The sequence below is a fragment of the Littorina saxatilis genome, linkage group LG15 (assembly GCF_037325665.1).
Source record: "Littorina saxatilis isolate snail1 linkage group LG15, US_GU_Lsax_2.0, whole genome shotgun sequence".
NCBI lineage: Eukaryota > Metazoa > Mollusca > Gastropoda > Littorinimorpha > Littorinidae > Littorina > Littorina saxatilis.
The window spans coordinates 35,663,533-35,685,980 of record NC_090259.1 but is presented as its reverse complement, the minus strand read 5'-3'; the positions used below and the strand labels follow the sequence as shown (position 1 = coordinate 35,685,980).

At 42.3% G+C, this 22,448-nt stretch overlaps 1 protein-coding gene across 5 annotated transcripts; it reads left to right on the top strand.

The window, feature by feature from the left end:
- Window positions 1–659: 659 nt before the first annotated feature.
- On the top strand, window positions 660–21,941 carry LOC138949159 (uncharacterized). 5 transcript variants are annotated; one of them, XM_070320927.1, is made up of 4 exons: window positions 6,425–6,625; window positions 10,073–10,167; window positions 15,611–15,771; window positions 20,998–21,939. In XM_070320927.1, exons 3-4 carry the CDS (start codon window positions 15,676–15,678, stop codon window positions 21,775–21,777), a joined length of 876 nt encoding a protein of 291 aa, XP_070177028.1. In that variant the 5' UTR covers window positions 6,425–6,625; window positions 10,073–10,167; window positions 15,611–15,675; the 3' UTR covers window positions 21,778–21,939. The 5 variants fall into 5 exon arrangements, with proteins under 5 accessions (XP_070177026.1, XP_070177024.1, XP_070177028.1 ...); XM_070320925.1 differs by lacking the exons at window positions 6,425–6,625; window positions 10,073–10,167 and adding an exon at window positions 660–932 and having other exon boundaries at window positions 20,998–21,941; XM_070320923.1 differs by lacking the exons at window positions 10,073–10,167; window positions 20,998–21,939 and adding an exon at window positions 6,853–7,836 and having other exon boundaries at window positions 6,399–6,625; window positions 15,611–15,748.
- The last annotated feature ends 507 nt before the right edge of the window (window positions 21,942–22,448 follow it).

Sequence of the window (22,448 nt, the reverse complement as noted above, 5' to 3'; positions counted from 1 at the left end):
CTATGGTCCACGAAAAAACAATTTAGAAAGTATATTCATATGTCTTTAACATGACACAACTTTTTCGAGGGAATACCGATTGCTCTGTGTATTGTTGCAGTCTATCTTTCCGAACATTACGGCGGTGGAGGTATCCTTATCTGTGGAAAAGATGCTGCTCCAATAAAGAAGTCAATCGCAACAGGGAAATTCTCCACCAACTACAAGGCCGAGGCAGAAGCACTGAAGGAAGCCGCTGGTGTGCTGAAAAACTCTCTAATGCTCCCAGGAGATACCATCTGCAGGAAGATAATCATCTTCTCTGACGCACTCTCTGTGCTGCAAGCACTCTCCAACCCCCAAGACCAGGACGTGGGTGAACTTGCAACTGCCCTCACTACATTGCAGCAATCCACGGAGAAGACAGTTATACAATGGATACCATCACACTGCAACATTCAAGGAAATGAGGAAGCTGACAGGCTGGCGAAAGAAGGAGGGAAGCTACCACAAGAGAACCAACAAGTTACATTTGGTGAAGCAAAAACCATGGTAAAAGAGAAGCAACGGAAAAGGTGGCTGCAACAACACCCTCACTACAACCCTAGAGACAGTTACTATCAACTCTCCAGACTGAAAGACCAGGTCATCATTGTGCGCCTGAGAACCGGACACTGCAGACTCAGGCAGCACATGTTCTCAAATTTCCACATTGGGGACACGCCTGTATGCCACTGTGGCATCGCAGACATATGACAGTGGAACACCTCCTCCAACTCTGTCCAATCCACCAGAAACTACGAGCAGAAACATGGCCTGCGGACACACCAGTTCAGGAGAAGATCTTCGGCACCCTGCGGAGTCTTTGCTGTACTGCAAACTTCATCAGAAGTTCCGAAGTCCCTGTCTGAGCGATCGAGAAGAAGAAGAAGATTCTAGACGTCACACGTTGCGTACGTACCTGTAACCTTGACGTCACGTGTTGCGATAACATTCTGCAAACTCAATCTACATTCAGTAACTACATCAACAAAATTGTACTGCTTTGTCCCGTTCACATGAAACTCTTTCTTTCTTTATTTGGTGTTTAACGTCGTTTTCAACCACGAAGGTTATATCGCGACGGTCACATGAAATTCACTAGAGTGTTTTGTTTTACACATAAAAAGCATGTTTTCTTCAGTGTAAAGTAAACTGACAAAAAACAGTTCACAACTGATTATCTTGGTGAAAATTTAGGAAATATGACACACATTGCCCATCGCGGATACATTTGATCATCTAACTTTGAATTAAGGAGCAATTAGGAAGATAAAATGCAAAATTTAAGGATGCGCAATCAAAGGCGTAATTTGTATAAGAAAAGCTAATAACAAACTAAACTGTCTCTCACAGTAATGTTTGTAGGTGTATCTTTTTTAAATATTGCACCTACTAGTCGACCAGGCATTTGTCTATGTTATAACATACATATGAAGTCCATCAAATTGTATTCCAACACGTCATATTGAGAGCAAAAGACTTTCCGGGCAGAATTTTTACTTTCAAAATTAAGGGGTGTACTTCTGTAATTAACTCTCTAATTTTGTGTTTAAGAGGTATCCCCAAAAGGTTACTTGCTACAAGAAGCCAGATGATTACATTTTCCTCTGACTGGTTATTAATCAGATTGTGTCTAATGAAACGTCCTCAGGGAGAATTAACATTATCCAGAAAAATAAAAACGGCATGACGTAACACAACTTCCAAAATACAAGGCCTGATGACACTCTTATGTGCTACAGTCAAACAAGCTTTTTACTTGCTGTTTTACACATTCCAGTTACCTAATAATTTACTCTGATATACTCATACCCCCCGCGGGTTAGGGGGAAGAATTTACCCGATGCTCCCCAGCATGTCGTAAGAGGCGACTAACGGATTCTGTTTTTCTTTTTACCCTTGTTAAGTGTTTCTTGTATAGAATATAGTCAATTTTTGTAAAGATTTTAGTCAAGCAGTATGTAAGAAATGTTAAGTCCTTTGTACTGGAAACTTGCATTCTCCCAGTAAGGTAATACATTGTACTACGTTGCAAGCCCTTGGAGCAAATTTTTCATTAGTGCTTTTGTGAACAAGAAACAATTGACAAGTGGCTCTATCCCATCTCCCCCCTTTCCCCGTCGCGATATACAAGGTTGTCGTCACCAAGACTGAGACTGGTCTTAAAAACCGGGAAATCTTTAGATGATGCAGTTGTTTTTTATTTCAAACCCTCGAAGTATTCTCCCTTAGCGGCTACACACAGTTTAAGTCGTTGGACCCAGTCAAGAAATGACCGTTTGAAGTCGTTTTTTGGCACCTGGTTCAGACACTGGAAAACAGCCGATCCGAGGGCTGATCGACTGTCAAATCGACGCCCAGCCAATTGTCTTTTCAGATGAGGAAACAAAAAAAAGTCACAGGGTGCAAGATCAAGAGAGTAGGGAGGATGTGGCAAAGTTTCAAAGTTTTCTTCCTCTAGGTACTCTTTCACCACCTTGGATTTGTGAGCAGGTGCGTTATGATGAAGTAATTTGATCCCTTTCAATCCTGTAGTTGGTCTGGCTCTCTTGTAGTAACGAACGATGCCAGCAAGAACTTTTTCCTTGTAGTACACCCCAGTGATGCTTCTGCCTTTTTCGCGTGGTTTTTGAAAAATGACGCCCTTTGTGTTATAAAATATTGTGTATAAAACCTTCTTGCCGGAGCGACTTTTTCACACGATCCGAGGGGCATTGGCACCTTTTTTTTTATCCATGCTTTGTTTTGAGCTTTTCTTTTTGGCTCAAAGAAGTACACCCAAGTTTCGTCTCCAGTCACGATCTCATCCAAGCGTTTTTGATCACATCCGTCGTATATCTTGAGTAGCCGTTGGGCAAACGTAACCCTACACCTCTTGTTCTCTTCAGTGAGGAAATGTGGTACCCATCGCGCGCACACCTTTGTGTATCCAAGTTTGTGTTTTAAAATTCTCAAGACAGACGACGACGAAATGTCCAGTGTTTCGGCGATAAAATGACTGCTCACTCGGGGATCTTCATCAACTAACCGTTGCACATGGGACACCATTTTATTGTCGGTTACAGGTGGTTTCTTCACTTTTCCCCTTGCATCTTCCACAGACGTTTTCCCTGTTGAGAAATGCTTTGCCCACCGAAAAACTGTCGCGCGAGATGGTGCTGTGCCTGGGCTTACAGTTCTCAGCTCTTCAAGTATGTCACCGGCCGTTTTACCAAGTGCCGTTCTTATTTTGATGTAGGATCGAAAATCCTTCTCTGAAAATGTGCTTTTTGCCGCCATTTTTTAGGCCAGTGTCTCTCGCTTACATGACTAAATACACTGTATCTTTACGAAAACACAACGGATCACAAAGAAATTATGGACAATAATACGTCATGTACCAATCTTGATAATGACGTCATTTGTTATAAATGTCGTCATTTGATTCTGTGCAAAAAAGACCAGTCTCAGTCTTAGTGACGACAACCTTGTAACCTTCGTGGTTGAAAACGATGTTAAACACCAAATAAAGAAAGATATACTCATTCTGATGCGTGCGGTTAAGCTGATATGGCAATTTTTCACAACAAAGTGGGTTTTTTCTGCAGTATACTTTTCACAATAGTTTGGCTACTTTGCCTCAAGTGTGCGTATAGCTGCTGCCACTTTTGGGTCCCTAAAAAGGTTGGGTGAGATTCTACAGGCATTTTTCTTTCAAATGCTACCAAATTTGCTCGGGAGTACCGACTGTGCATTAAAATCGGGCCGAGAGCCATGTTGGCGGACTAGTATACAGTGCTCATTCTATATACTTTACACCTCTCTTACCTGTAGCTTCGACGTCACGTGTGACGTCATCGTTGCAGGTGCAATATTCAAACAATACTCCGCAAGTTCAACCTACATTCAGTAACTACAGGGCATAAATTGTACTTCTTTATTCTATGTAAATCGTGTTAACCAGAGAGTTTTGTATAACACACTAAATTCCGTTTTTCCATCAGTAAAACGTAAAACCGCCAAAAACGGTATGCACCCGATTTTTTCAGTGAATGTTCAATAAATATGGCACACATTGTCAATCACAAATACATTTATCTTCTTATTTTATATTGACGGGCATTATTAAGGTTCAAATGCAACTCTGCAAAACCAGCACTGCCTGAAAATGTAAGGATACGCAATTAAAGGCGTTATTTGTCTGAATGAAACTCATCACAAAGTTATCGTCTCGCGCATACATTTCTTCACAGGTATCTTTATATATTTTGCTCCTACGCTTAAAGCAGGCATTTTTCTATGTATTAACGGACATGTTAAGTTCATTACACTCCACCCTTACCTGTCATTGTGCCTCTCAAAATGCTTTCATGACATAACTTTGACTTACAAAATGAGGGGGTGTTTTTTTCGGAAATGAACTCCCACACTTAGTGTTTATGAGCTATCTCATCAGAGGTACTTGCAACTAAACGCCCGATGAATGCACTTTTTTCTGGTATGCATTTGATTAGATTGTGGCTTACAAAACGTCTTTGAGAAGATTTGACATTATCCAGAAAAGTGAAAATGGCGTGACGTAACACAATTTCTGAAATGCAAGGCCTCCTGGTGCTCCTATATGTGTTGCACGCAAACAATCTTTGTACTTGCTGTTTAACACCTTCCAATTACTTGATAGTTCACTCAGAAATATCTACTCTGCTGCCTGCGGTTAAGCATATATTGCCGTTTTTTGCAACAAAGTGTTTTTCTCTGAAGTGCATTTTTCCAAATATCTGAGGTTCTTTGCCTTAAAATTGCGTATAGCTGCTGCCACTTTTGCGTACATAGATAGGTGGTTCCAGAGACTATATGCATTTGTCTGTGAGTGTCAGATGAAACCAAATTTGGCCGGTGTAACATGAGAAAATTACTCCCACGAGACTTTTACTCCGGAGTAAACATTTCGTACGAAAAAGTTACTCCCTTTACGAAAAAAGCACTCCCCCATTACAAGAGAAAATTACTCCCCAAGACAGGTGAGTTCCGAATAAACATTTCGTACAAAAATGTTACTCCCCTGACGAATCAATAACTAATAAATTACTTCACCCCAACACAAGCAATTTAACTTCCCATGCCAGGTGTACGAAATGTTTACTCCCTTGTCCCCTGTTAGTCTTGGTGGTGGAAGGGGTGGAGGGAGGGTAGCGCGATATTCGTGTGCGTGAGATCACTTATTGGCATTATCCCTTCGCCCGCATCCCATTTTTGCGTACGAGATTTTTACTGGAAGTAAAAAAAATGGGGAGTAAAAATTTCGTGGAGGGAGTAATTTTTTCGTGCCTTGGGGAGTTCTTTTCTCGTACGAAAAGTGTACTCGGAGTAAGAATTTCGTACGAAATATTTACTCCGGAGTAAATTTTTCGTGGAGTAAAAATTTCGTGTTACACCGGGAGTACCTCATGTGCCTTAAAATCGGCCTGAGAGCCCTGTTTGTTACTCGTCTATATTCAGTGAAGGAAATGGATACTTGCGTTGTCGCTGTATAGCAAATGTTTTTGCAGTGGCCGATCAGTTGTTCAGAACTAAAGAAGTAAATGAATAACGAAGAAGCAAATAAAAAAATTAGTAAATAAGATTGCACTTGTAAATAAAAATGCTCATAAAATATGGTGGTTTCCCCTGTTGCTGTAAGCAACGATCTCCGAAAAATGGGAAAGCCAAATACTGTCTTTTTCTCTGTTTCAAATTATTTCTTTGTTTATTTTTGTTCTTCCCTGTCTGCAAAAGAGATGCTGAAAGAACAGAGAGAGAGTAAAGTTATGAGTATATCGAAACAATAAGTAATCAAAATATCAAAAAATAGTACATGTATATATAGGCTTTTTTCATGGGCTAACTGAAAGATTTTTCAGCATGTAAAGCACAATCTGCAAGATGAGATCGGAAGAGCTCTTTTTTTTCTTGTTTTAAATTTAAATCACTCCAAGATATCAATTTCAAAAAATTTAAAATAAACAAGCAAACATGCATTATAATTTCAACAACAGAGTTTTTGGCAAATAAACCGAACAAAAAGATACGATATATCCATGTTAATTTTAATTCAATTCATAACTTATACACTTCGCATCTAACGAGAGACAGCAGTTTGACAGTATTTAGGTCGACCACTTCTTCTCGCTACAGGCGATGAACGCAAGGTAACGCAGATTTACTTGAGGGCAAGTTGGCTATTGAAGGGAGACTACTGCTACACCCTGTCACATGTGCGAGTGCGTGTGTATTGCGTGCAACTGAAATTAGGTTACAAACTGACAGACTATCTATTTTTAATCAGCCTGTGGTACAACCGGCTACTTTCGTTTTTGCGTGTCCATCAGGGGTAGTCACTCTTCTTGTTTCATTTTTCACCAATCACAAATCTTGGAAATATAACTTCCGGTTGTCCGAAATATGGCACCAGAAAGAGACAGCGAATTGTCAAAGCATGAAACTGACGTTTTGCTAGGGCTTTATTCAGGATGTGAATGTTTGTGGAATACCAAAAGTGCAGACTACAATGTCAGAGCTATTCGCCTTGGAGCACTTCGCACGATCGTCAACGGCATGCGTTTGGAAATGGGAAAAGACTTGACTGGTAAGTTGTAAGCACTAGCAGTAGCACTGAAAATTACACGAAAAACTCAGAAAGTGAGAGAAAGAGAGAGAGAGGGGGGGGGGGGGGGGATACTACATGGCTTGCTGTGCCGTACCAGATTTACACGAGTTACTTTTTTACATTTAGTCAAGTTTTGACTAAATGTTATAACATGGAACCGAGACGAGGGTGGTGGTGTTATTAATTACATGTGTCTGTGTGAACAGCTCGGATCATGGGTAGACTGCCAGAGCTAGTGGAGCCACCATCTTTCTCCCTTGACGCCCCACCCTGGGAAGACAGACAAGGAAACCTGGACATACAGACCAGTGTCCCCTACCTCACAACAAAGGACAAGCAGAGCAATGCGACGAAAAAAGCCCTGACTCTTGCCATGCTGGAAGAAAGGTACCCCCAAGAAGCATGGATACGGGTGTATACTGATGGGTCAGCCACAGAGGCCGTCAAAAATGGAGGAGCGGGGGTGTATGTCCAGTACCCCAGTGGAGAGAGGCAAGCAGAGGCTATACCAACAGGCCTCCACTGTACAAACTACAGAGCTGAGGTACAAGCACTGATCCATGCAGCAAACACCATCAACGACAGAGTCAACCATGACAACCAGGTGGTCTTCCTGACTGACGCTCTGTCAGTACTACAAGCAATGACCAGTAGCAAACTGCCTCAGCTGGAACACGCTCTACACAACATCAAGAGCCTGAGGACAGTACTGCAATGGATCCCCTCCCAATGTGGTGTACAAGGAAACGAAGATGCGGACAGGATGGCAAAGCTGGGGGCAGAAGATGAGCAAGAGAACAACCCTGTGAGCCTGACAGAGATGAAGACCATTATTAAGTCTCTGCACAGGACGCCCCAGCCACAGGACAGCTACCACCTGCTATCCAGACCACAGCAGGTGGTCATCTTCCGCCTGAGAACGGGACACAACAGACTTAACCAGCATCTCCACGGGAAGCTGCATGTTGTGCCCTCCCCCATGTGTTCTTGTGGAGAAGCAGAGCAGGACATGGCCCACATCCTACGAGACTGCAGGAACCACCAGGTGCTGAGAGAGGAAATCTGGCCATTACCGGAGTCCCTGCACAACAAGCTGTACGAGCCAGAGGCTGCGCTGCTGAGGACCACTAATTATATCTCAAGATCTGGACTCCAAGTGTGATCGGCGATCGAAAAGAAGAAGAAGATGGGTAGACTAATGTTAACACCTTCACATTTAAGGCTTATTTTATAGCCATCCATTGAATTAATACTAAAACAAAGCATACTACAGCAGTCCCTGCAATGTACGGCCCCCGGCGTGAGCGGACACCTGACATGTATGGACACATTTGCTCGGCACGGAGTGTTTTCCTTCTATATTTTCCCCCCCTTAAACGGACACCTGCAAAACGTGGACACGGACACTCATTTTCGGTCCCAACAGCAGGTCATACCTCCAATGTACTGACAGACCATCGTCACATTTTCATCACAACAAAATCGATAACAGAGCAGTCCGGCTCTTGGTGCAAAGATCACAGCCGCAATGGCGTGACGACAGTCACTGGTAACTTGAGTGCACCTGTACCCATCAGGAGGGGGGGGGGGGGGAGTAGTTTTGGTCAGGAGTGGAGTACATGCGAAGATGCCAACATGAAACTGCACTGTGCTCTTTATTCTTGTCTGTTGGACGTAAACAACAGAAACCACAGTCGATGAAGGTCCTGAGCGAAAGAGAGTGAAAAACCGGCCACAGTTCTCAGCATCGTGTGTCTGTGTGTAACCTCTTTCATTGACAAGATACTCAGTCTTGTTTCCCCTCAGCCTTGACCAGTGAGTCGGTTGCCTAATCTGTGAACCCTTCAGTTGTCTTGCTGTGTCAAAAGTTACCACACAGTCAACTGGTTTTGCTCTGAGTGAACAGTTGGAGCTGACCTCTCTGGCCACAGCCCAACAGTACATGGCTGGAGGGAGTGAGAGAGAGAGGGAGGCGGGGGGGGGGGGGGGGGGGGTGGAGGGGTAGCTGGCTAAACTCTGTGGGGTGTCCGGTGTCACTGCATGTCAGCAGGAAGAGCATTGGAGAGAAATAGAGAGGTGTACTCTTCCACACAATTTCCAAGCATCAGTTGTCACGGCTTGGGGTAGGCATAAGTGAGGGAGAGTGGGAGCTGTGTTATGTACAGTGTATTTCCGACTGAAGAGTGAAAAGTCACTGCCATGCCACATGATCGGCATGCAGTCAATAAAGCCAGACAAGATGAAAATAAATTACATGATTATGACATGCAGCTCTATCTGCTGCTATTTATTCAAACTGGGTTTCAAACTTATTCTTGCAAAGCATCTGCACACGCTCCTCTGTGCTGCGTTTGTGTGGCTGCTTTCGTATGTCAGTGCATGGTGAGTGTGTTCACTGCCTTGAGGATTTATTTTATCTCTTCTTTTCAACACTTTTCATAGTAATCATACAAATCATTTTTACAGAACGTTTAAAGAAGTATTAGGAGTTTATTGTTTAGTAGCCACAAGAAGTGATTAGCATAGACTCAATCCTGTTGTTTGTGTGTCTGTGTGAATGTATGGGGGAGGGGGTGGTGTGGTCACCCCTCCCGTGACCGGACACCTGCAATGTATGGACAGTTTTGCTATGGCCCAAGGGTGTCCGTTCATGAGAGGGACTGCTGTACACTGCTGAGCATGAAATAAACAATAAGGAAATGAAGAGAACCAACACACGGGGGATTATCCCCGGTCATTAGCGGGGCAGGGGGTGTACGCGGGGCCTGACACGATTGAAGGCACGTTTTGTCAGTTTTCTTGGATTTGTTTGATTTACTTCGGGATTTAAGGTAAGCTACAGATTCAGCGATGCCTTAATTTGTTGATCGATGCATAAAATGCCATAGAGTGGGTCATATTTGCCCGTAAATTACCCTCAAAGCTGAACATGTCGGCGATCTAGCGCCGGAAATGGCTGTTCGATGGGTTTCGGAAGTAGAAATGTGCTTTATTTCACAAAATCAGCTCGTATATATATATATATATATATATGACATCTGTTTGGGATTCTAATGAACGATGGAATCATTGAAGATGCAAAGAAGTGCTATTTCGGGGGTAGAATATATCGACCGACCCTGTAGACGATAGGCGGTCAAATGTGAGAGATGAGCGTACGCGGGGCTGCCGACCACGAATGGGACAGCAGAAGCACGTGGGAACGAAATGTCAGAAAAGCGTTGAGTTGTGCAATAAAACATCATTTCAATGGAAATTTTGATCAACCTAGAAACACACGTACCCTATAGCTGTTGCCCTAAGATAAGGCCAAAAAGAAAAATATGTCTGTTTTCGGTAACATCGCTGAAAAAAATAGGGTCGGTCAGTCGATTTTTAAATTTTGTTTTACTTTTTTTTTTTAACCTTTTTCTTACGTTTTGTTAGAATAACTGCAAGAGGAATCGTGCCACAGACCCTTCAGAGGGATTCCCGGCGTCATTGGCCGCCATGTTTTTTTCGCGTGACGACGGAAACGGGAGGTAAGTCTCTTCGATCGTGAAGTCTCATCGACCGATTACCTCCCGTGTGTGTGTGTGCGAAAAGCGAAAAATATTTTTAGGGTCGGCGCTTAAAAATAGGGTCGGTCGGGTTACCAGAAACAGACATATTTTTCTTTTTGGCCTAACGGCACACACACACACACACACACACACACACACACACACACACACACACACACACACACACACACACACACACACACACACACACACACACACACACACACACACCGTGGCACAAACACACACACACACACACACAGTATGCACATACACACAACACACTTAGTCGTTAGGGAGGTGCTTTCGGGGGTGTTTTATAAGCATGTCCTGAATTGGACGAAGTCAACTTCGCGTAGCTCACTTCGCGTAGCGCCGGAAATGGCTGTTCGATGGGTTTCGGAAGTAGAAAATTGTGCTTTATTTCACAAAATCAGCTCGTGTATATATTATATGGTCAGGAATCTGTCAAGGTGTCCAAATGCAAAAATCCTGTTCTGGATACTTTTATTACTTTGTATTTTATTCTGTTTTTAAATGACTACAATATAAACAATACAGTTATGAAGTATTCCTCATGCAGATTCTATCCATACCAAATTTATGTCTGTCAGTCGTCTGGATGCTGAGAAAATTGACTTTGTTCAAGAAAAAAAACACCTTTTAGGGCATACAAGGCGTTACGCAAAACGCATGGTACATTGGGCATTGAATAACCAAGTTACTGATAAGGGTATCATCTTAATCTAATTTTTAATAGGTCCAGAAATGGATGGAGAAACATATGTTAGATTAATGAAAGTTTGATCTGAACATAGGTTTTGGATTTTGAACGTTCTTTTTTAGCTGGTCAGTACGTTACATTTGGTGTAAATAATCATGAAAAAAGGGAAACTATCTTAAAAAAAAATTCTGGTCAAACTTACTTAAAAATCATTGCAGAGGAAAGTCATTAGGTAGGATGATTGTATTTTTTTTTAAATTGAGCGAAAAAGTTGTGTTTGATGTAATTTAATTGTACTTCTAAGTTAAAAATATGCGTTTGGTGTAAATGAAATTGTATCTACTTGCCCAAACAAGTTTTGTCACAGTCTTTAAATAGTGCCATAATACACAAAAGTGTGTGTTTTCTTATACCTCAGACACCTGGTAGTTAAACTATGGTCACAGGATTCCTAGTGCTTGCACCTGTTGGCTTGTAGAGAGATTTAAGTGAGGCCATCTGACAAGGGTGTAAATGTAACGTACATACTAAGAATACTTGAAAATGACAATGAATTTGTTTTAGAGACAGAAGATAACTTATCAGTGCTTAAGAACAACCAGCAAGACCAAACCTTTGTTTCAACATGAAAACAAGCATCCAAGTACTTTGCAGAAGGTGTAGTTGAGAAGAGAACGCAGTTCGCTCCACCACCTTCCGCTCTGAGCGATTTCCGGAGTTCTAAGGAGCCGAAATGTCCCTTCCGTTTCTGGGAATCGCCTTTCGTCGCATTCGAGATGGCTAAGGTTCTGAAGAAGTTCCTCCCGCATGCGGGTTCTCAGTGTCCTACTGTGCCTTTGCTGAAGCAACACAGTGAGGCTCCTGAGTCTGCGAAGCCTTGGCTAGCGCAAGCTGAGCATCAAGTTCCTTCCGGTTATTCCGGTTTCCGGAATTTCAAGCTACTTACGCATCCTGTCAACCTTGTTGATGCTTTTGCTCTGCCGTCTGCAGTTCTTCCGGTTACACCGCTCAAGATGAACGATGATAAGACAGAGATCATGCCAGTTGGCAAACAATCAAACTTAAAGCTTCTTTCAGAAACATCCAGTCTTACGCTTTCTGATACCACAGTCACATTCAGCACCAAAGTAAAAAACCTGGGTGTCCACCTTGACAGTAGCCTGTCAATGGACGCCCACATCATCTCACTCTGCAGAACCGCCTTTCTTGAAATGCGGAGGATTAGCCAAATCAGACACCTTCTTTCCCTCGACGCAACCAAGACACTGGTTTCGGCTTTTATTTTGTCGAGACTGGATTACTGCAACTCGCTCCTAGCCGGCCTCCCAGACGCCAAGCTAGACCGCCTACAGCGCATCATGAACAATGCAGCACGTCTTGTGCTGCGCAAGCGCAAGCGCGACCATGTCACCCCTCTCCTCATGACCCTTCACTGGCTACCAATCAAAGCACGCATAACATATAAAATAGCTACCCTGTGTTACCGTAGCCTTCACGACGACTCTGCCCCTTCTTACCTGTCTTCGCTCTTAAAGCCACACGTCCCCACACGCAACCTCAGATCCGCTGACGCAGGGCACCTTGTTGTCCCACGCATCAAACTGAACGCTTTCGGCAAGCGCGCCTTTATCTACACAGCTCCCTCTATTTGGAACTCTCTGCCCATGTCTGTCCGCCTTTCTACCTCTCTCCTTTCCTTCAAGTCCTCTCTAAAAACACACCTCTTCCGGCAATACTTCAACGCCTAGCCTGTTCAGTATCTGCCACATTGAGGAGAGGGGTCACTTGCCATCGTAGCGCGCTGTGGGCCGGCTGGGGACGGGTTGCTATTTCATGTGCCTGTTTCCTTGTTTATTTCCGTGTTGTTGTTTTTTTTCCTTGTACGTGCGCGCGATAGCTGTCGCGGTGTATGAGTGCGACTACACGTGCCTTCTACCCCCTCACACGACAATACATATGTGGCGAAAAAAGAAATCGAGAGGGGGGGAACAAGGAATAAATTAGATCCAGAAATAATTCCACTTCATCATTCCAAAATTCAAGTGTGAAGTGATCGGATACTGTGGTAAAGATACGTGCTTAGTATCACAACTGAAAATACAAGCCCTAGGGTTTTAAATCGAGGAAACAATTAAAGTTAAGGAAAGATCAACAGAAATGTCGAGAACATGTAAAATATTGTACTTACAATCCGTTTCAGCATGCTCTTCGAATAATAATCTCCCAGTCAGCCTCGTGCTTACGACTTCGACAGGATGTTGCCTCTCACACTGAGCCAGTACATTTGGAGTGAATTCAAAGGCCAGAGATGCAGTACAAGCACATTAGTTAGATCCAATTAATTTACATTGCTACCTTGCCCAATTTATGGCTATTTCTGTTGGTAACATCACACATGTGGCAAGCAGTGCTTGTTGCCGACTCTGCTGGGACAGGCAGCAGACGATTTTATTTAGGAACCAAATTCTGATTGGTTAAAACATAAAACCGGAACTCAAAGTACCACTTGTTCTTTGGAAGTATCAAATCAAGAACAGATAATCAGGTAAATCTGAAATGGGTTCAACACTTTTAAAAAATCGTAGTAAATCAGAAAACACAGTAAACGTTGGAAAAATCGTCCAGTATCGCTTCTATAGGTCTATACTTGGACAAAACATAAAGCAATTCAGTAAAGCTGACACTTCAAAATGTCTGTTTAGTTACACTTTAAAGCTCTATTATTGCGTGATACGGGTCAGGCCCAGTCTGATCATATGCCATTTATACAATTATCTCCACGCCAAATTCGCCTAAAGATGTTAAATTATGAGATAAAGGAGCCAAGCTCAGCTGGATTTTGGTCGAACAAATTAAATATTACATTAGAAGATAAACACTGGAAATTAGCTAACGAATGCTCGACAGAAACCCGTCTTCGTCTATTGCATTGGAAAATTTTACACAATATATATCCCACCAACATTTTGCTACATAAGATGGGAATTCGTCAAACAAATCTCTGTCAGTATTGTAACGAAACCGACTTCATCGAGCACTTTTTCTGGCAGTGTAGAGCAGTGCAACCCATATGGCAGGAATGTCAAGGGTACATATTTAAATGTACAGGCAAAAATATAAAGTTAAGCTGTGATATCCCCAGAGAGAAAACCTTCATAATTAATCACCTTATATTGATATCGAAAATGTGCATAAGCCAGTTTAAGTACGGAAATCCAAAAACTAACATGAAGGTCTTATTTCAGAACCAAGCTCGACTTCGAAATCTCTAGTAAAATTGAACTGTGTATAAGAATATAGATAAATAGTAGTATAGTGCTGTTAATGTAAAGTTATTTATGATATGCGCCGTATGATGCTGTGCTGAAAACTAGTACTGTAATTGGTAATTTGTAAATTCTCGCCTTTGTCCATCGAGCGTTGGATTAATTAACTTGTTATGTATTGTCCCGCTGAAAATGATATTACTTAACAGAAATATGGGAACAACAACAACACACACACACACACACACACACACACACACACACGCACTCACACACACACACGCACATACACGCAAACAAACGCACAAACTACTAGACATAGCAAAGGTGAATGAAATAGCTGTAACGTTAGAGTAACTGTAGTGAAGAGTGTCCATCATATGAATACATGTCCAGGCTAGGTATTAAGGATAAGCGGAAAGAAGTAGAAAAAATAAAAAAATAAAAAGACCTATGAAGAAGGATGCTCCCCGCCCAACAACAACAAAAAACAAAAAAAAGAAGGGTTGCACTGAGGTAAAAAAAAAAACAAGAAAAAAAACCAATAACACTTCACAAAACACGGTGGAAAATGGCGACCAATTTTGGGGGGCCTGGGTAGCTCAGTAGGTAGAGCACTGGACTTGTGATCGTAAGGTCGCAGGTTCGAGGCCGAGACGGACACGGGTCAACTTTATGTGCAGACCCAGAGACGGTATCCATCTCCCACCCCCGTGTCACCACAGTGGCATGCAAAAGACCTCGGTCATTCTGTCATAAGTGCAGATTAATTGCTGATACCACCTAAACAAGCATACACTTGTGTATCTCATCTAAAGTCGAGTTAAAACCCGGGAACATGCCCCTAATGGCCGTGATACACTTTCCTTTTTTTCACAATTTATTAAAATACTCTCATTACTAGTGATGCTTACAAGTCTAATAAAACGACAGACAGACAGACACACAAACACACAGACAGAGCAAAACCTAAACACCCCGTATTTTCCAAGTGTAATAAGTGGTGTATTCTACTAGATGGAGGACAGCTGTGTCTTGACCCCATTGAGAGTCAGCACTTGTTCTTTTTGTTCGAGAATGTGTGCAGATATTGCCTCCAAGAAAGTGTGGATCAGATGTACGTACTAGTATCTGTGCACTTGATGATCTCAAATCAGTACGTCTGTGTACACAGATCTATTTTAGATCTTGATCGAGAGCGCTTTCTGTAATGCTTACATGCGCGCGCGTGTGTGTGTGTGTGTGCATGCGTATGAGTGTGTGTGTGTGTGTGTGTTCGGAATTATCACAGTGCTCCGCTGTCAATGCTTCGCTGTTGGTGTTTCTCGCTTCTAAGCTTGGCTGAATGGTTGAGGTTAATCAGACTTCAGCTTTCTTGTTTCTTATTACTTAATGTGGACCTCTTTGAATTTTCAAGACTTGTTGCTTTCAGTGGAAAAAGTACAGAGCTTGCTGCAAAGTTTGCAGTCTGTGTATGAGAAGGAGCTGCAAAAGGTTATGACTGGTGAGACAAACCCAACCCGCACGTACAAGTCAGAGTGGCGCTGGTTCCTGTTCTTGGATTCCTTCATCAGAAACCACGTACTGCAAAAGGTACCTTATAGTATGTGTTATAACACTGACTTCCACAATAAGGCAATCGTTAAATTTAAAAAAAAATGAGACTGTAAGTGTTAAGTATAAGAAATTATGTTTTGCGATATTCTCATATGTCTCATTGTCTGTGGTTGTGGTGGGTACCCATGTGTATGGGTATGTGTCTTTCTTGGTGCTGTTTTGACCACTCTGTGTTTTTATTTGAAATGTGAATAAATACCACAATCGTGACTCAATCCGCAGGCAATGTTTGCTCAATCTGATTTAGCTGAGAAAAAATGTATCTTCAAACAGTTCACATTGATACTTTTGCTTACAGAACCACTACATGCATGTCTTTGTCAGAAGCTTTTTTCACCCCTGTCTCATGTGATTTCGGGTGTATAGCACCCTGCCTTTATTACCGGTTGGCCTGGGGTAGAAACCGGGTCTCAGAATTTATTTCCAAGAGTCAACTTGTGCAAACTCTTCCAGATGTCCGAACAACCATGTGTGCAAGCATCACGGCGAAAGTCTTGGGGCTTGAAAAATACAAATAATACACAACAAATTACCCGACCAAAATTTCAACCAGTTTGGTTGAAAAATGAGGGCGTGACAGTGCCGCCTCAACTTTCACGAAAAGCCGGATATGACGTCATCAAAGACATTTATCAAAAAAATGAAAAAAACGTCTGAGGATATCATACCCAGGAACTCTCATGTCAAATTTCATAAAGATCGGTCCAGTAGTTTAGTCTGAATCGCTCTACACACACACACACACAGACAGACAGACACACACACACACACACACGCACATACACCACGACCCTCGTCTCGATTCCCCCCTCTACGTTAAAACATTTAGTCAAAACTTGACTAAATGTAATAAAGAAAAAAAATGTGTAGCTCCCAGCGGCACTTGAACCCATAGCGTCGGATTGAAATTCCGAATCCGTAACCACTGCACTATGCTACTCGTCTAGAAAAATCACTATGCAAAGATGTGTTATCAGTTATTCAGTCGTGGTAGTTTGAAAGCTCACTACCTTCGCCGAATGACTCGAGCACGGTTTTTTCGGTCAGTAAATGATTGTACTGTCGGTTTTGAGCCCCTCTGTTTTCACCCAAATTAAACAAGAATGTCACAGTTCGTGTCTATGGTGCAAGGTAGCCGACCGTCTCATTGTAGCCAAGTTACGACAGTTGCTCGATTGACGCATTTCACGTCTTCAATATTGTGTCTGAGCTCATTTCCCAATGAGCTGCCTTTAAAACCAGAATGTCAGGCAATTGTAGCATGCGTTGGAGGTTTCTTTTAGATGGGTAAGGACCTTTAAGATGCGATATCGTCGTATAAATGATGAAATTAACTTTGAAAGTGGGAACTTTGGAAGCAAAGTTGCCAGCTTCTCGGTATGCACGAGCTAACTTGAACGCCGAAGTAGTGGCTTCGAGAGTCCTGAGGTCAAGGTCGAAGAAATTGGGGGAATCCCAATTAGTGCGCATGCGTTTGTAAACGGTAGGCTTGGCGACCAGAAGAAACAAATCTCATCGCGAGTTCGTAAATGGGCGAACGTTGATCGCGCTGTAGCTTTTACTATAGTTGTTGTTTTTGACTGGTTAAACGAAATGGTCTGTTCAAAGCTGTGATGATTGTCTTGAAATTGAATGACTCTGTAATAATGATTTTGTTGACCAGAATGTTGGGGAGAATAACACTTTTTTTAGTTTATGTGGTAGCGAAGTCGGTTATGTTAAACCTCTTTTTTTTTTTAATGATTGTGTATCGGTAAAACTGTTTCGTTAGAGTGAAAGTTTTGGGCTACTGGTCAATTTAAAAAGGCAGAACTCAAGTTTTTGGGGGAATCAAGATATAAGGTGTAGTGAAAAGAAGATAAGTTCAGTAACTTTCATATTAATTGGGAAAATGTGTGTCCAAATTTTTACAAAAGATAAATTGTTGTACTTAGGTGTAAGTAAATTATGTTTGTCCTCGTTAATTGTGAACAGGATGTATGTTTATGTAAAGTTGAAAGTCAAGATTGGATTTGTTTATCCTATGCGTGTGTGCATGTGTGTTAGACATAGAACACTTTATTATCTCAATTTCGAGAAACTCGGGTGTGGTGAATCACAACAAACAACATAAAATGTAAGAAAATAAATAAAATATCGAGGCGCAAATAATCAGCTCATAATAGTGTGTGTGTGGGGTGGGGGGGTGGGGGTGCACACACACACACACCGTCGAACACACACACACACACACACACACATGCATGCGCACACAAACAAACGCACAATTATACCCGCACGCACAGGCAGGCACTCGCACAAATACATACAAACACTTTCACACACACGCACGCACGCACGCACACACACACACACACACACACACACACACACACACACACACACACACACACACACACACACACATACATGTGCGCGCGTGCACTGCAAACGAATGAATGAATGAACAGACGCACACCTACACACGCACGCACGCACGCACACTCTCACACAAACACACACTCACACGTGCACACAAAGACGCCCATTTACATAGAAACACCCCCTCCTATAAGCGGGGATGAAATTTTAAGAGTGGTGGCCAGTGACGCAGAACGAACAAAAGTCAAAGCTGGCAACTCAGGTTTGTATTCAGGGAAATTTACACGAAATGCACGCACGAGATACAACTTTTCTTTCTATTTTCTCTCTTTGGGACTTTCATTTGCGTTAGATCGGTTTTATATGAAAAACCGAAGAAAAGCCCTGCTAATTTGCACTGAGAAACTGTTTACTCCTGGGTTTCGCTGTACAGTAAAACCTGAGTCTAGCGGACCCTTGTTGTAACGGCCACCTGCTACATACGGACAGTTTATCATGGAACGAACACGATTTCAACAATAACTAACCTTTTTCTTCCGATGTCACTCAAAACTTCGGGAGTTTTCGCGAACTTCCCCCATAAGCATACGGGCACTGGTAACAGCTACCCAATTCACTCAATTTTATGCTGCCCACACTAACATTTTTTCCAAATATGAAGCACTGACTCTACAGAGCAAGCTTTGGAGATATTAGGCCAGCAAGTTAAGCACGAGTTTTAAGTTGTCTCATGCATACCACCCCAGCTTCACAGCAAACTTATACATGGTTGCTTTGCGAGGTGTTTGCTGCACGCAGCGTCAATCCAAATATTCTTAGTACGCTCCCCCTAACTTCCTGTTCGTCACTACGATGCGTGCCTCAGCTGGTATGTCTATGAAAAATTAAATAAAGGTATCTTAACAAAGTTAGGATGTTTATGTTTTAGTCACATCTACTTGTCGAAGGTTATATCTAAGCCCTCACTGTTTTATAATGTCAACTTAACGTCTGATTGAAGAGCAAATTGCGTTTTGCGACGAATATTCCACTTAAAACATAAAATATGGACAAACGAAGCTTCATGTGGTTGTACAGCTAGTATACATTGATTCTGTGTTCAATTATGTTTCGATAGGCTAAATTTGATTACCAACCATAACAGCACTGAAGAGTTGTTCGTGAAGTAAATCACTGTTTTGACTTGCATTCAATATGCTTTCCCAAGATTCTGTCTTTGTGCTTAGTACACTCCCCCAAAGATCAATAAATTAGAATTTGGGAAATTTAGCCGTTATTGAGCAAGCTGCAACCCTGTCAACGTATGCCGTACGTTTATCAAACAACAGACATCTGGTTAAATAGTTAACTTTGCTTTTCTGTGCCTGAATATCAACATAATCTGCACTGCATCATCATTCAAACATCAAACTTTATTTGCACTCTAGTACACTTAACCTAGGTGGGGTCACTGAAGTGTTTCTCCCCTTTGTTTCTGCTTTGAGTCATGCACGCATAATTTGGTATTTGTAATTTGTTTTTGATTAAACAGACCTTGAAGAGAGCGTCTATGTGCACATTTGTTGTTGCATACTTGACAGCTGTGTGGTTTTGCTCTTGAATGGCCATTTACATGAGACTCATAATTACGTGCTTTCATAGATGCCTTCTCGCAAACAGAACATTTATATCTGGGTCCACTGCCGCAACCGTGAACACCTCTCCTGTGGTCTTCTAATGTCCCTCTGTGCTCGTAGCTTTTCCCACATTCTGGGCACAACTCGAAACAAACACCCGCAGTTGTCATGGGTGTTGACGTCATCAAAGGCTCTGTTGTGACCTCTTATTCTTGAGTAACATTAAAAAAAATGTCTAAAGTCACTGCTGACAGCTCCTTCTCTACACAAAAAAACTCTTGACCGATAAATAACTAATTCAGAAAAATATAAACAAACATTGCTAAATCAGTTGTGTGTGTGTGTGTATGTGAGTAGAATGAGGTTACACACATCATCTCAGTCAGTCAGTCGATAGTGAAAATAGTGGTCGAAGTTTGCGGATCATGAAAAATGCGAGCTTCAGTTAAATACTGCAAGCTTGCATTTTTCATGTTCTGCGAACTTCAACCTATATTGTTACTATCGACTGTGACTCGTGTAACCTCTACTTATATATAAATATGTATTTATGTTGAAGTTCGACACGAAATACCCTTCTCTTAGGGAGTTAACCAATCCGATAACTACGGAAAGCAAAGGTAAACTGTCGGGGGGATCGTACTAAAAAAGAAATCACTTGTAGGGGGAGCGTATCAAAGGTGGTCGGGGGAGTGTATCAATAAAATGCCGAGCTCGTAATTAATTGTCCAAATATAGAAAGATGGAAAGCTTTGAAATGATCATTGGAGGTTCAAAGCAAGTGTTTTAGAAAAAAGAATATCCCTGGATAAACAAATCGAAGTACAATAACTGCTGCCTTGAGTTAAATGTGGGGAAAAGGTCAAAATAGACTAAAAAAATACTTGTTACAGCACAAATCGTGTAAGTGCTCTTCGAAATGCCATCCAAAGTAGACATATGAAAGCATGAAGTTAGTTTAGTACATTAGCAAGCAGCGCTATTAAAATCAAGTGACACAATTGACGAAAAGTATCCTTTTTTATGCGTTTTAGTATGAGACTCACCTTTATCTCGCGTCGTTTCCGCAAACAGGATGCTAGGGGGAGTGTGCTACGATTATTGGGATCGACGGCGTGTGCTGCGTAGTTATTTCTTTCACTGACTGCATCATCTTTTCTTATGTCATACTTTGTGATTATTTATTTTTTACTCGCATATTTATGTTGTTGTTTTTACACTGCAGGACTCACAACCGGAACCTGTCAATAGCAAAGACATGAGCAGTAGCAGCAGCAAGGCAGCAGCTGATAATGGTGGGGATGATGACACAGATGATGATGCTGGCCATGGTGTGGACTCCAGTCAGGAGGACAGATTTGACACAGCAACCAGACAGACAGCAAGGAGCAGGCCGGTGAGAGCCAGCAGGAAGCACAGAGCAGCCAGAGTTGTCAATGGTGATGGTGAAAGCGGTGATGATGACAACTGGCAGCCTAGTCCCAGCAGCAGACACAGTCCCAGAAAGAAGCAGAAAACATCAGTATCCAGTGTTGGAGACAGTGTGAGAGAGTCAACCAGAAGAAGTAGCGGGAGCAAGTGTGCCAGTAAGTCTAGCAATGGGTACCCTAGAGGGCAGGCAGAGGATAGTGCGAGTGTGGACAGTAGGAGAATCTCAGCACAGATGGCCGAGTCGTTGAGAAGTGTACAGACGCTGCTGGCCAAGACATTGTCCGACCACGACCAGCCCTCCATGGTGTTTGCCCGCCACATCACCAATGAACTGGACCTGATCCCAGACTATGTGCAGCGCAAGCAGTGCATGCTGGACATTCAGAGGGTGATCCTGAGGTACCAAGCTGGCCATGGCAAGGCTGTCAATGTGAAAGCAGAGCGGGGTTGTGAGGATGTGGGCAAAGACAGTGGGGTGGTCATAACAGGCTCTGAACCTGCAGCCAGCAGCTCTGCTGACATTCACCAGGTGGATGAGTCTCTTCCTCTCTACTTTGACCTGCAGTCTGGTTGATCAATACTGTGTCTGTGTTTGTTTTGTTGTGTGTTATTTGTCATGTTGTGCAGTTATATGTTGCATTGCATGTACTTTTACAGGAACTCCTTGCAGTTAAAGTAAAATTGTCTACTGTAAAAGTGTTCCTTTATAAAAACAGAAAATTATCAAATCGTTTGAGTTAGATCAGTATTCAAAATGTTCGTGTGTGTGTTTGAGTGTCACTTTTTATATCAGACAAAAAAAAAGGACTTTGTCAGTTGTTGGTGGTCATACTTGCTGGATAAAAGTACAGGGTACTGCTTTATCGCATTGCATTCAACTACATCATGAATTCACCAATATTGTGATGACATGCTTGGACGCCGAAGAAAACAAGACTGATCTCTTTTCCAATCCCAGCAAACAAACAAATTATGTTGGGGTTTTACCCTAGAAACAATACAGGGTTACCCCCCAAAAATGCAAATAACTTATACATGTACATCCAATGACTGAATTACTTCATATTTGGTGTACATTAACTTCAGCCTATGCATGACCAGTCCCCAAAATCGCAGGTTTGTAGGTCAGATGGTCTGACTTTTGTGCTCTTTCAGAAGAAAATCCGAATTCGGGGATCAAACAACAAAGCAACACCGCGTGGTTTGAAATTGAGAGGTATCCATGCATACCCGATTTAAGTCCTC